The sequence below is a fragment of the Astyanax mexicanus genome, chromosome 7, assembly GCF_023375975.1.
Source record: "Astyanax mexicanus isolate ESR-SI-001 chromosome 7, AstMex3_surface, whole genome shotgun sequence".
In the NCBI taxonomy this organism is placed as follows: Eukaryota; Metazoa; Chordata; class Actinopteri; order Characiformes; family Acestrorhamphidae; genus Astyanax; species Astyanax mexicanus.
The window spans coordinates 49697847-49713806 of NC_064414.1; the positions used below are offsets into that span (position 1 = coordinate 49697847).

At 40.8% G+C, this 15960-nt stretch overlaps 1 protein-coding gene across 1 annotated transcript in view; it reads right to left on the reverse strand.

Moving 5' to 3' along the window:
• Positions 1-15960, reverse strand: part of znf827 (zinc finger protein 827) — a 168292-nt gene that overhangs the window by 113816 nt on the left and 38516 nt on the right. The window contains exon 2 of the mRNA XM_022684465.2: positions 222-1472. Within this exon, the coding sequence (XP_022540186.2) occupies positions 222-1472 (1251 nt within the window). The remainder of the gene's footprint in view (positions 1-221; positions 1473-15960) is intronic.

Below are 15960 nucleotides of genomic sequence, written 5' to 3' on the forward strand. Positions count from 1 at the left end.
CTCAGCTGATTGACTGCAGCTGGGGTAAGTGAGAAATCACATTATTAATTGGTTTCTTTGAAAAAAACTAGTAAGTATTTAGTATTTAATGTACAATTAGTTACTCGCAGTCTGCTGTGTGTCCATATTCACTTCCAGAAACGCACCACGCAACACAAGCTGACAAATAAAAGAAGCAAAGAAGTGTTTACACGCATCAGCCATGGAGGGCAAGCTGTTACCTGCTTGACTGCTGGGCTTGGCCCTTCCCTTGGGGGTGGTGGGCAGCAGAAGGTCCAGAGTCTGGGTGGGCGTGGGGGCCTTCTGGTTCCTGTCCAGCAGGGGCTTGATGTCCTCAGTAGCGGCCAGCCCCAGCGGCGGTGGAGGCGGCTCCTTTTTATCGGCCAGCAGGTTCCCAGCTGCCCGTGCCGCCACTTCTTTTAGCAGGGCGGCGGACGAGGTCATGGAGACTGAGACGAGGGACAGGAAGGAGGCAGCCGAGGGCTGGTGGTCCGGGGCTGCGGGCTGCGGCGGCTGCTGCTGTTGATGCTGCTGCTGCTGCTGGCTGCGCTCCGACACTTTCTTGGACAGGGCAGCGAGTGTAGAACTGGCCGACTGGGAGGAGAAGGGTGATGCGAAGGCGTCGAAGCGCATGGCGTCATCTTGCCGACTGCCTAAGGCCGGAACAGAGCTCACCGAAGAGGACGACGAAGAGGACGAGGATGAAGAGGCAGAAGTGGACGAGGCCACGGCACTTTTGTCCTGGAGGACAGCGTTGGCGGCCGCTTTTAGCTTCTGGATGGCCGAGTCAGGCGACAGACTACTGCTGCTAGCCGCTGGAGGCCATTTGTCCGCCATTTGTCCAATCCAAACAAACCCAGAGCTGCCTGAACCGGCAGCCTCAGTAGGTCCAAATGGGTCACTAGGCTCCTGCTTAACAGTTGCCACAGATGCGGGAGAAGAAGTGGTGGAGTTTCCGCTATTATTGTTGCTGCTGGCTAATCGGCGAGCTAGCGCGCTAAGCTGTTGAGCGTGGTGCGACGATGGAGACAGAGCGAGGCCCATTGGCGGAGACTCCGTCCCCCGGGCGGCTCCTCGCACGCCCACCAGCTCCCCCCCTTCTAGTTTCATTGTACCCGACTCCAGCAGCCTCCGCAAGTTGCTGCTGAGGGGTTTTCCCAGGTTTCCCTGGGCGGAGTCACCGTAGAGTGACGAGACCACCGACGACAGCGTGTCCTGTGCCGTCAGCAGCCGGGCATCAAGCCCCAGCATCTCCAAGGAGGCCCGCCGCTGCACGGGAGTGGGACAGCCCGTGGGGCCCTCGGCTGGAGTGTCGGGCTCAGTCCGTGGTGTCCCGTCCTGCGGGGACACGCGTTGCTCATCCTGGACATCCCCGTAGGACGACTCGGACGGGCTGTCGCTGGCGTTTCCGAACCAGCCATCTTCCTCCCCCGAGCCGCCCGCCGCCGCCCCCTCCTCCACCGGGTCCACATCTGCAAAGAAAACGAAAGAACAATAAGTACTGAAAGAAGTTCAAACAGATATTCAGCTTATTTAAACGGATGTCGTTATCTGAATGAATGTAGGTCATGGCATTGGGTAAACAAATTTCAGTCTCAGAACAACATCTAATGCAAACATCCATACGATGCAAAGCATGCTGACCAAACTCAATGTCTACTGAACTTCATTATGTTAAACGATTACTAAACGTGCAATTTTTGTTAGAAATTGGTATGTTGTTGCTGTTGTTGGTTTCAAGTCATTGATATTATGTAACAAAAGTCTCATATCTGACATCAAGCTTGACTTTTATTTACAACTATAATTGTTTTGACATCAACCTGATTTGTCATTGTCAATTTTAATTTTAATGTCTGTCTGATGCCTGATGTTGGTGTGGTGTATGAGTCAACAGTAATCATTACACATAAGCATTCTAATTTATTACAAGTAACAGCATGGACAAAACACACACACACTCACACACACACACACTTACACAATCATACACACAAACAGAGAGATCACATTGTTGTTGTTATTAAGTTCTCTTTACTATAGGAGGTTAGAGCACTGGGCAATTGACTACAAGATTGTGGGTTTGATACAAAGATCTCCCAAGGTCTCATATGTGTCTAAAACCAGGTTCTCAGTTTTGACTCCTTTAACCCAAGAAGTATCTTATAATCTTATATCTCATTTTTATCTTTTTCTATCTTTCATATTAAATGGTAGGAGAAACATCTGTAACAAAGTTGATCCCTAAATGAAACCTAAGTGGGAATCCCAAATACGTCTCCTGAGACACCAGAGATCAACATTCAAGCAAAACAATCTCCCTATGGGAAGAGTCTGGAGGTAAGAAGATGTATTTTTAAGATTGCATACGTTTTAATTTAATCTCTTTCTGATCTTATTCTGGAAATACAAATTCTGTCTTTATCAGCTTGTTCAGTTTACCCTTTTTCTTTGCATACAATGTAACTATGCTGAGAACTTTTTGCACTGTGACATGTGGCAGGTCTGTCAGTTGTAATGCATAGGATGTGTTGAGGCAAAATGGAAAATGGACAGGTTAAAGGAGAAGTCTGGAGGGAAATGGACTTAAACACTTATGTAGCACAGCATTAACTACAATGCATCTCGAGGATTGCTTCGGGCATTGAGGGGTAACTGTCACACACACAGATTTACACAACTGGGCAATTTTTTTATTCAATTATTCTGGGTAATTTAGAATATCAGGAGGAAACTGGATTCCACTAAGGAAACCCACGCAGACACGGGGAGAACATGATACTCCATCCAGATATGGAATTGAACCAAGGACCCCAGCGATGGGAGGCAAACGCCTCAACCACTAAGGTAAGTAAGTAAGTCAGTAAATATAACCCTTTAAAACACAGTGAGATGCTGTTCACTTCCTCAAGCCTTTAACTACAAATGTAACTATTTTATCAGCAACTACTATAAAACTAACAATCTAACATACAAACTATTGTAGCCTGGAGAGAAATGAATGAACACCAAAGCGGACCATTTGAGTTTATGTGAGCAATGTCTGATTTTAACTTAAATATTTTCCTCAAAATTCTTCAAAAAAGAACAAAAAGACGTTTTTCTCCCTTAGAGGCAGTCGTTTGACCTTTACCAGCTGACACACTCTCCCTCACCGTGGCCAAAACTCAACACTGGAAGCGTAAAACTGTGCGGCAAAAGGCTGCCGACAAACAATAGCACAGGTCCAGCTGAAAATCTGAGGCTTCCCTTCATACCGGCGGCCGCGGCGCTCGCAATGCGAGAATAACGAGAATAACTCGCTTCTCATTCTCTTTTTTTTTTTTTTTTTTAACCATTTTTTCTTCCCAGGGTCTAAAGGAGCCTAGTAAAAGGGTTACCATGGCGACGGGCCCTTCAGGGAGGCTAGACAGCAAAGATTAGGGTAATGGAGGTTACAGAACCGCATTAATATTCATGAGGCTGCGGATACCACCAGGGAGCCAATAAGGATAGGGTTAAGGTCACCAAGGGTCATTAATATACACTTCATGTATCAATATTCATAAGCAAAACATTACAGCTTGCCAGACAAGGGCGAACAAAGGAAGTGAATATTCCTGATCCATATTAACAAACCCTCCGCACAAGCACGTCAAGAAAACACAACAGCCAGAGAGGCCGGCACGCCAAAGATCACGTCAAAACTTATCAGCCTGTTCTCCGGCAGCGTTTTATCACTGCTTCTTACTGGATTTTCTCACAGTGCGCTTAACTCAACCACTTTCAAATGCTATCACATTCATTTAAATCAATTCAGTTCATTTAAAACACTGTTTTAATATAACGTTTCAACTGGGGTAATTGAGATTGTACATACTGTATATATTTACATATAGAAACTGCCAGAGGGAATCTCAGTAGATAGACTTGTGCTTTCTTACAGAAACCTGTAAAGAACTATTTTATGTGGGATAAAAGCTGTAGGAAAAAGGGGGCTGCTATAAATGTTTCAGTATCCACTGTGAATTATTGAGTGTCTGTTTTGAATTATTGAGTATCCACTGTGAATGATTGAGTATCTATTATGAATTATTCGGTAACCACTGTGAGTTACTAAATATCTATTATGAATGATTTAGTATCAAGTATCTATTATGAATTATTGAGTATCCACTATAAATGATTGAGTATCTATTATGAATTATTCTGTAACCACTGTGAGTTATTGAATATCTATTATGAATGATCTAGTGTCAAGTATCTATTATGAATTATTGAGTATCCACTGTGAATTATAGAGTATCTACTATAAATTATTCCATGTTCACTATGAATTATTCAGTATCCACTACGAAAAAATCCATATTCATTATGAATTATGTAGCATCTACTGTAGTATGTGACATAAAAGCTGTAAGGAGACAGGGGACTGCTATGAATGATTCAGTATCCACTGTGAATTATTAAGTATCTATTATGAATTATTAAGTATCCACTGTGAATTATTTAGTATTTACTATGAATTATTGAGTGTCCACTGTGAGTTATTGAAAATCTATTATGAATTATCCAGTATCCACTGTGAATTATTGAGTATATATTATAAATGATTGAGTATCCACTATGAATCATTGAGTATCTATTATGAATTATTCGGTAGCCACTGTGAGTTATTGAATATCTATTATGAATGATTTAGTATCAAGTATCTATTATGAATTATTGAGTATCCACTGTGAATTATAGAGTATCTCCTATGAATTATTGAGTATCCACTATACATTATTCAGTATCTACTATAAATTATTCCATGTTCACTGTGAATTATCCAGTATCCACTATGAAAAAATCCATCTTCATTATGAATTATGTAGCATCTACTGTAGTATGTGACATAAAAGCTGTAAGGAGACAGGGGACTGCTATGAATGATTCAGTATCCACTGTGAATTATTAAGTATCTATTATGAATTATTAAGTATCCACTGTGAATTATTTAGTATTTACTATGAATTATTGAGTGTCCACTGTGAGTTATTGAAAATCTATTATGAATTATCCAGTATCCACTGTGAGTTATTGAGTATCTATTATAAATGATTGAGTATCCACTATGAATCATTGAGTATCTATTATGAATTATACAGTATCCACTGTAAGCTGTTGAGTATCTAGTATGAATGAATTTTATATTCACTCTAAATCATGTAGTAACTTATTTAGTATCTACTCTGGTGTATTCACTATCCACTATGAACTATTCACTATCTACCATAAATTGTTCAGTACTCTTTGTAAATGATTTAGTACCTATTAGGGGTGGGCGATATGACTCTAAAATAATATCACGATATTTCAGGGTATTTTTGCGATAACAATATACTTGGCGATATAGGAAAACTAAAATAATTAATTAATTTCAGGAATATAGTATAAGAGTATAACAGCATAATCATAATGTGGCAAAATAAATAATATAGCATAAAATAATATAATGCAGCAAAAAAAAATTGCAGAATATTTAGTGCATGCATATAAACTGCAGACTAAAACAATTATACAATAAATACACCTAAAGCTTCACAGTAAATAATAAACTCTTTTTTTTTAAGACAGAACAGCCCTATTATCATGATATGGATTTTTAATATCATGATATTTCTGTGTCACGATATATTGTATACGGTATAATATTGCCCACCCCTAATACCTATCATGATTTTTTTTAGCACCCAAGAACATCAGTCAGAGAGGCCTGAGTGTGAGCTCTTTTTTATTTTCTCACTATTTTGTAGTGTTTTTTTTTTTTTTTAGTTTTACACTGTTTTTTTTTCAGACAGTGCGGTTAAGTTAACCAATTTGAGGTGGTATCACCTCTGCAGGGGGAGGGAGATAATAAGACATTGTGGCAGGAGAAAAGGGCAGCGGACCTCCGACACCGGAATCTGATCTGTAAAAGAAAAAAATTCATTTGAGCGCTCTCTCATTCGCTGCGGCGTGTGCTCATCACGGCCTGCCTCACCTCCACGACCCCAACATAAGCCTAGTGAGTTCCTCTCTGTTTACAGGAGAACCGCGAGGCCGTTGCCAGGCAACGTCGCCCCGGCGACCCACCGGGATCATTACAGCCAACACACATCTGGCCAGCGCCACTGACTGGGGGCGGTTTGTGGGGGTCTGCCGCACCACCGCCTGCAACTCCGGCCTAGCCGTACACCCCGATACCGCCACACACGCGCCACTCCAGAGCTCATCTGATAATTAAGCAAAAGTTCTATTGCTTTTATACAAAAGTTTCTATTGCTTTTATATTGCTTTTATACAACAGTTTCTGTTTTTACAAAATGAATAAAGAAAATAAATCAAAGAACTTTAAGAAATTCAGAATGAATATGCTTTAATATGGACTGTGCCTTCCGCCAAAAAGTAGTTCCACAACAACTGTAACAGAACTGAAACTTAACTACAAAACAGTGTATGGTTCATACAGACTAACACCACGAAAGTTAGCTTGAAAGCAAAATTGGGAATAAGTGAAGATGGTAAACGTTAGGAGCGTGAAATAACGCTGATACTCTCCTCTCCTGCTCTGTGGAGTTGTGTTCAGGTGAACGCTGCGCATTTTTGAGCATTTCTGCTTGTTTTGCTGGGTGGTGTTGGTTTTAGCTAGCCGGCTGGACTGTGGTTAGGTCAGCGTAGCGTAGCTTGCTTTAGCTCAGCATTAACTTAGTTTAGCCTAGCCTGGCTGGTTAGCGTTCTGGCTGTCAGACGGCATTAACCGAGCGATTTTTTCTTTACCTTTTTTCCACAAAAAACAACCAGCACTGCAGGGTGTGGGCCAGCGTGCCGTGGTTGAGCGCTAGCCTGTGCTAAGCTAACGCTGCCGCTGATGCCGTTGATGATTCTAAGCTGTCCTGTGTATATATACGCTAGAAGACTTCTCAACCAATCAGATTGTGAGGTCGGAACTAATTGTTGTATAAAACCTCGTATGAGACGCCAAACTGTAATAAAGCTGATCTCTAAACTAAAACCTAAGTGGGAATCCCAAATATGTCTCCTAAGACACCAGAGATCCAAATTTGAACAAAAGAATCTCCCTACGGGAACAGTCTGGAGGTAAGAAGATGTATTTTTAAGATATTACATTTTTATTTAATCTATTTCTGATCTTATTCTGGAAACACAAATTCTGTCTTTATCAGCTTGTTCAGGTTACCCTTTTTCTTTGCAAAAGAAATGTAACTATGTTGAGAACTTTGCACTGTGACATGTGGCAGATCTGTCAGATGAAATGTATAGGATGTAGGGGTGTGACGGGACACTAATATCACGAGACGAGACACGATACTGGGTTCACGAGAATGAGACGAGACAAGATTTAAAATAAAATTTTAAAGAAAAAGTCAAAAATAAAAAAAATTGGCTTGAAAACTAGAGTTTTATTTGACAAAATCATATAACGCAAACTTAACTCTAACACACTGATTTTATAAAAGATAGAAATAAGAATAAGAATAAAAATAAAACTTTTCTAGGTCTTATATAGTGCAAACAGTAAGTGCAAACCACAGCCAGTCATATTAAGTGTGGTTTGTGTTTTTTTCTCCTAAATCTCTTGTAATTTAACTATGCAGAACCACAACCAGTCATATTAAGCCTATGACTGAAGTGCAAACAGAGACAGAACATTTTTTAAATACAGTACAGAGCTAAGGGATTAGTACAGTTTAAGCTTGACGAGAAATATCGTCACATTTTAATCTCACGAAATCTCGTGCCACAAGATCTCATCACACCCCTAATAGGATGTGTTGAGGCAAAAGGGAAAATGGACAGGTTAAAGAGAAATCTGAAGGGAAATGGACACTATTCTGTAATTACTATGAATTATTTAGTAATTCATTATCTCTTACAATTCATTCAGTAACTACTGCTTAGAATTACATATTTAGTATCTACTATTAAGTACTATGTACCCATGATTAATTTTATAAATGATTTATCATTTACTGTGGAACACTTAGTATCTCCTTTGAATTATTAAGTATCCGCTATGATTCATACAGAATCTAATGATTTTCTATCTAATATAATTTATTTAAAATATTCATAATTTACTATGAATTATTTTTTGCATTATTTTGTATCTATTATGCATTACTCGGTATCCGCTATGAATTATTCAGTACCCACTATGAATTATTCAGGATCTATGATTTATGCCTTAATTATTGTTATTATGTATAGCTTATTGATTTTCTATCTAATATAAATTATTCAGTATCTGCTATAATTAATTCAGAATCTACTATGAATTATTTTTTGTTTCATTATTTTGTATCTATTATGCATTACTCGGTGTCCATTATGAATTATTCAGGCTCTATTATGATTCATGCTTTAATTACTTAAAAATTAATATGTTATTATGTATAGCTTAAAGAGTCTAATATGAATTATTTAGTATCTGCTATAATTCATTCAGAATCTACTATGAATTATTTGTGTTGCATTATTTTGTATCTATTATGCATTACTCGGTGTCCATTATGAATTATTCAGTACCCACTATGAATTATTCAGGATCTCTTATGATGTATGCCTTAATTACTATAAAACTAATATGTTATTATGTATGGCTTAAAGGTGAGCAGTTGGGTCTACATAACAGGCTTTTGGGGTTGAGGGGGTGAACCTGCGTGCATGCGTGTGTGTGTGTGTAGGTGTGTGTGTGTGTAGGTGTGTGTGTGTGTGTGTGTGTGCGCACACAAAAAGCTTTCTTCCATACACCCTACACCTCATTATTAGGAGAGGGGGAGGACACATATGCGCATATGCACATGTGTGTGTGTGTGCATGTGTGTGTGTGTGTGGGGGGGGGGGGTCTGCTGGGCTCTGGATCATCTGAGCAGGGCTGAAGTTCTGCCGTGCGTGACCCATTTCCATGTGACAGCGGGGCGGACGGGCACTAATGGTCATAATGTGGTTAGAGAGAAATGGCTGGATTGCTGACCCAAGGTCTCAGAGGCAGGAACACACACTTGTGTACACACACACACACACAGACACACACACACACACACACACACACAGTCATATACACACACAGTCACATACACACACTCGACCTGAACTGCAGTGCTCTCTGTTATGCTAGGCTAAGCTAGGCATTGCTACACCCCACTGCTCTCTCTCCCCCTCTCTCTTTCTCTCTCTTTCCCTCTCTCTCTCTCTCTCTCTCTCCCTCTCTCGCTCTCTCTCTCCGTGGCGGTGTACAGGCAGGCCACTCTGTGGGCGGCCTGACATTTCCCAAGGTCACGGCTCGGGCTCCAGTTCCGCATGGCTTTGTCTGAAACAACCCCCTGCCTCTGCCCCTCTCTCTCTCTCTCTCTCTCTCTCTCTCTCTTTCTCGCTCTCTCTCTCACTCTCCATTTCTCATTCATTCTATCTCTCTGTCTCTCTTAATCTATCTCTCTATCTTTCTCTCTCACACACACATATTCTCCTTTCCTAATCTCTCCCTCTCTCTCTCTCTCCTCACACACACACTTGCTCTCTCGCCCAGTCTCTCTCTCTCCCCAGACACTAACACTCACTGTGCTCCAGTCAGACAGTCCAACAATCACATACTCCCTTTTCTTTGCTTTAGTTTTTGACCCCCAACTGGTCAGCATCTCCCCCAGCCATGCACCCATCACTAAGCAGCCAAGCCTGACCGACTGAGACAAGCGCAGAGACGGCCGTGTGGTCATCAGACAGGCCGTTTAGCGTCCAGACAAACCGCTGGAGGAGGAGCTGCAGCCCAGATATACTCCCCTCTCACTCAGCCAGACGCACCGAGCTGTCGGCTATCCCCGAGCTGACCGCTGCCGCCGCCACACTCGCGGTGACCTCACACCATCCAGCGCTTCAGCTGCCGCCTTCGGCCAGCGGCCACTCGGGTCTGACCGGCCGCACGAACACGCCACCGCCCTCCTGGAGCGACTAGGGGGTTAAGTGTCCCGCTGTACAGTGCGGCGGCAGCAGCCGTCAGCTGGAATCAAACCCACCGCCGCCGCAGTCACAACAGAGTAAACATGTCAGCCGCGTGAATAATGCCAGTGTAACTTTTCATTACGCTACAGAGCATATTTCCACTCTGACAGTAAATATTACGTTATATTTTCTTCCTTTAAGTGGTTTTTCCAAGGCTTAAAGGGGAATTCCACTAATGCCTCTCCGTAATTCAAGCTTTAAGTGGTAAACAAAGCCATTCCGATGTTTGGGTTTGGAGTGAAACGGTTCATTGTAGAGAAAGTAGTAGAGAAAGAGTAGTAGTAGACTGATATAGTATATATGACTATATGTATATATGCAGCACCAGTTAAAAGAATCTCATTCAATTAAATGAAAAGTGAAGTGATTAAGACTATAAAAGAACACATAAGAAATCCTACAGTAACTTAAACGCATTAAACAAACGTATTTAGGTGCTTTTATCGGTAACTCTGATGAACTTATCCTGTGCAACTTATCCAGTGGTTCTGATGAGAGCCAGTTTCATAATTTTTTTTAGTGAATTATTAGTGCACTTGAGGACACTTTCATGGTTTTTGAATTTTTTCAAGACTTCATTTCCTAAACTATTTCTTTCTTTGCTTAGTTAAGTACTTCTTGCTTCTTATAATATTAAACAATTTAAATAGGGCGATTCAGTTCAGCACAGCTGTTAACTGAAAGCCTGAATTCCAGGTGACTCCCCATCATAAAGCTGACTGAAAAAATAGAGCAGAGATGTACAAAGCTGTCATCTAAGCAAGAGGTGCTACTTTGAAGAATCTAAAATACAAAACATTCTGGTTTGATTTTTTGTTCACTAGATAATAATTTGGACCGCTTTAGAATTAATCTACAATAAAGACATTTTTTAAATAATGAAAAACAATGAATTCAAACTTTTGACTGGTACTGTATATATACGGGTAGGCAAGCCAAAAGTCATGGGACTGGAACGAATATCCCTGAAGAACACGCAGATGTGATTTGTGCCAAAGCTACTTGTCTATTTGCAAATTTGCTATGGACAAATTTAGCCAGACACTGCAGGTCACAATCATTATCACCCACTGCACTGTCCACTGTGGATCGAGAAATGTTAAACTAAGCCGGCACAATTTGGAAATAAAATGCCCCATCTATAATTCAAGTCACCTTAGCGTGAGTATGTAGACTTATATATATATATATATATACAGCTCTGGAAAAAAATAATAAAGTTATCCAAAAGCAGTGTGTAAGACTAGTGGAGGAGAACATGACAAGATGCATAAAAACTGTGATTAAAAACCAGGGTTATTCCACCAAATATTGATTTCTGAACTCTTAAAACTTTATGAATATGAACTTGATTTCTTTGCATTATTTGAGGTCTGAAAGCTCTGCATCTTTTTTTATTATTTCAGCCATTTCTCATTTTCTGCAAATAAATGCTCTAAATGACAATATTTTTCTTTGGAATTTGGGAGAAATGTTGTCTGTAGCTTATAGCATAAAACAACAATGTTCATTTTACTCAAACATAAACCTATAAATAGCAAAATTGGAGAAACTGATTCAGACACTGAAGTGAGCTCTTATTCTTTTCCAGAGGTGTATATCCAGTATATGTACTTAATCCTGGATCATTGCTGTTGGCATTTGATTGTGATTAGATGATCACCACTTTACCTCATCCCCAACTTCCCAACTCATCAGCAGTTGCACAGTTCAATAATGTGGGGCTTTATCCTCCTCTATATATATACACACACATACCTATTCTGCATGCAGTTTAGCTCCACCTCTTCACTAGACTGAAGTTATAAATGGTGTTTCAGAGTACACTGCATGTTGAATAAGGCTCTACACACAGCAGCCACTCAGAACAGAGTTCAGGTTCAAGGTCGAGTTCAAGTTTATTTTTATATAGTGCTTTTAACAACGGATGCTGTCACAAAGCAGCTTTACAGAGATCAGAGCCCGACCCCCAAGTGAGCGAGCCAACAGCGACAGCTTCAGGAAGAGCTCCCTCAGAGCCAGAGGAAGAAAGCTTTAGAGGAACCAAGACTCAAAAGAAGAACCCACCCTCCTCTGATCCACACCAGATATTTAGCACAACAAATAGCATCAGTTCTTAAAGGCATGGCAGCAAACAGAACACATGAACACTATATCATCCAAAGGCATCTAAACATACCAAACACAGGATGTAAGGTCAGAAGATGGTTGTGTTATAGATGATTTTGCAGCTGAAGATGTGCTTTAACTCTTTCTGACTAACTTTTTTTTTTGTTTAACGAGGCTTTGTCCCAAACCATACAGCACCACACTACTACACAATGTTTTAGAACTAGTTTACATCAGAACTGCATTGATTAGTCTCACTGAATTAAAGACGTAAATGTATGTGTTGGAAAACAACCACAGTAACGTAAAATAAAATTTTACTGCCATGACAAACATGTAAATGATCAAAAATGTGACCTAATACTGATATAAAAACAATGTTTTGTAGTAAGGTTTATGTGGTGCATCAACAACTGCGAGTGAAGGGGGTCCAAGTGCTAATAGGGAAGCAAAGCAGCCTGGAGTGTGGAGATCTGCGCAAGCGCAGTAGGCATATAAAGCAGAAAATCTGAAAATGTTTTGTGCATTATGGAGCCAAACGCTACAAACTGAGCTTTAGGTGAGATTTTATTAGTAATTTAAAATATGATGATATGATTTAGCCAGGTTTAAAAGTTCCGGAGGTTTAAAGTTGTAAGCTATTTATTGCATGGATCATGCAGAACCCGTATCATGTTATTATTTGGATTGTCCATTTTAGAAGCCTTATAGACACTCACTGTATATCTATTAAACACAAATTAACTCTTAGTTAAATGAGAGAAAGAAGCCAATATAGAACCAAACCTTAAATCTAACCCTAAACCTAATCCAAAAAATTTTATGATCAGAGTTTGGGTTAAAGTTGGGTGTTTGATTACATTTAATAGAGAATAATGTGGTAGTAATAGTTAAGCGTCTACAATGGACCATCGAAAAAGAGTTTACCTAATTTTTTACTGGGTCTGGACCAAGAATAAATACAGCTTTATTCTAAGATAAAGCAACCTTCAGAATTATGAAATATTTATGGCTGCTTTTGATGCGTAAATGCATTAAACAAGAAAGAACCTTAGCAAATAAATGCAACAACAAAGATGTACAGTACATGCAGGCTCTTGGCTGCATCATCCACACAGCAAAATCTCTCTCTCTCTTCCTTTCTCTCTCTCTCTCCCTTTCCCTCTCTCTCTCCCTTTCCCTCTCTCTCTCACAAGAGTCTAAGAGAAAGCGGTCAGCGCACGCAGGAGCAGACGCAGGCTTTCCTCCCGAGGCCATGGCCACATGACTTGCGTGAGGTTGCCTACCAACACACTGCGCTATTCTGCCACTCAGTGGGCCATAAAAATCGGCCTGGCTGACCTCAGGGGTCACGGAAAGGGCACGGGGTGGGGGACGGAGGGATGGCTAGCAGAGGGCAGGCTGCTTTGGCCGAGTGGAAGAAAGGCGGAGAGACCATTAGTCGATTACACTAGGGTGCAGTCATCAATATTCCACCGGGGCCGGCGAGAAAGACGCTACGGCCGGGAGGCGAGGGCCCAGCGGTTTTAACTTGATCAGAAATATGAGAGTACACTCAGCTATATACTTCTCATCGCCATTAACAGAGCTTCAATACATCTGGCATAACTCACAGGCTAATTGCAGTTCATGAGCTGAATCGAGAGCACTGGAGCAGTGGCGGGACTGAACTGTGCAGTGCTGTGGCCTCCCAGGACCAGACATGAATACTGAGCTGATACAGTTAAAGGTAAAATTAAAGGATAAAATGGCAAACTGCTGTCTAAAGGCTTCATTTAGCTGCTAAATTAGCATTGTAGCTTCACTGCATATAGAAAGAAACTAACTGAAGCTAACCATACTTAACAGGTCATTGGTAATGGCATGGTTTGAGGGGAGGGACAAAATCCAGTAAATTAGATGTGTCCTTTCTATCTACTAGGCCTTCAAGAAGCTACAAAGATCAACATTTTGCTTTGGCACACCTCATACACAAGCCTACAGGCTGATGAACTGCAGATATGCTGCAGAATACGTGATTTAGCACTCCAGAAAATCCAGTATAACAAAAACAAGGCCAATTTCAAATCTGTAGTCTTGGTATATAGTTTATGTACACAAAATTTACATCAACCCAGTCCACTAGCCAAATGCTACAGGCTAAACACAACGGCTACTTCAGGAAAATACAGAAACAAAAAGGCTAAAAGCTAACGCTAGGCTGACCAGACCAAGGTCATCCTGGGGTTGACAAGATAAAGCAACACTGCAGGTATATACATGTGTGGAAGCTGAGGATCTGCTTTGTGGCAATGCTGAGTGAGTAAATGGGTGCTGGCTGAAGACACTGCTTAACTGGATAACAACACACTATGCCCACTAAACACTATGAGGGGACAGAGACAGCAACACTATGTTAGGCTAGGCTATGCTATGCTGTGCTTCAAAGAAAAATCAATACGTTCCTTTCTGAGGTAAAATAACAGAGTGGTGAATTATAGGGCTGCAAAATATGGTGTTTTACAATGTTGCACATGCACAGCATTCATAGTGCAGCATGCACAATGTCAGGATCATTTTTTTAAATTATACCAAAAACTTCTATACTTTACTAATCACAACCTTTTTTACTGCTTGACACAACATGAACAAACAAAATATTCTCATTTTCCATGGAAATCTAAACAGATGCAGATTATATCTGCCCAATACCATTCATTTTACTTTAATCTTGGATTTTTAAGTACATTATTAATATCATGGGACATGTAGGAATATTGACTTCATTGGCTTCTGGAGAAATCTGTTGAAAATGCTTGATTTTTTAATATCTCAATATAAATCACAGAATAAAAACGTACGCACCACAATGTGATTTTTTCACAATATCACGCAGCCTTATTAAAGTCTTGTAAAACTGCATATGAGCTCGGCAAAAAGCTAGTCTCTTTACACCATTTCAAGAGAACAATAAGAGAACAACGTTATCTGGTTAATACTTGGTAACAAAACTCAGAAGTAGTTACAAATGTTCTGGTTACATTGCTTAAGGATATATGTTAGCCTAGGTTATGCTATGCTTTGACAATCACAGCAGATCATCTTTTTTTCCTCCTCAAGCCCACCACAACAGGAAAATCAGTGTGTTCTGTTCTGAGGTAAAAAAAAAACAGGGTGCTAAATAGGCTTGTAAAATCTCTTCTGAGCATTTTTAGTCCAATTAAAGTCAAACACTTCAGATTTATACAACCCAAACAACATATAATACTCAATGCATTATTCCGTTATTGGTCATTTTTCTCAACAGCTCCACACAGTTACCTTTAAAGTGTGCTACAGCATCCTTGAGGGCCATAAGCTTCATTTAGCTACTACGGTAGCATCGTAGCTTCACTGCATACGTAAAGAAGCTAATCAAAGCTAACTGTACTGAAAAGGTCATAGTTAATGGTTTGAATGTAGGGTAGAGACAAAATCCAGTGAACTAGATGTCTCTTTTTGTTTGCTAGGCCTTTAAGAAGCTACACAACACAACATTTATCCTTGGTACACCTGATACATGAGCGCTAGTGGTCAGTACTGGACAGCAGAGGGGGGTGATGTACTAGATGAAGTTGTGACATATTGAAACGGTTAGGTTTGACTATCAGGATTGGGGGGGGGGGGGGGGGGTTTGAATAAAGGAAGATGAGAGGTGGTTGGTGGCAGTAATTAAGTGTCCGGCTGGGCTCTGGCGGGGGTTGCCACGGCCCCGTGCTATGCTAATGAGTCTGCCTGCTGGTCAGCACTGCCTTATTAGTGCATGGCCGGCAATATGGCGAGAAGGACGCGGGGCCACCGGCCGCACGCTGT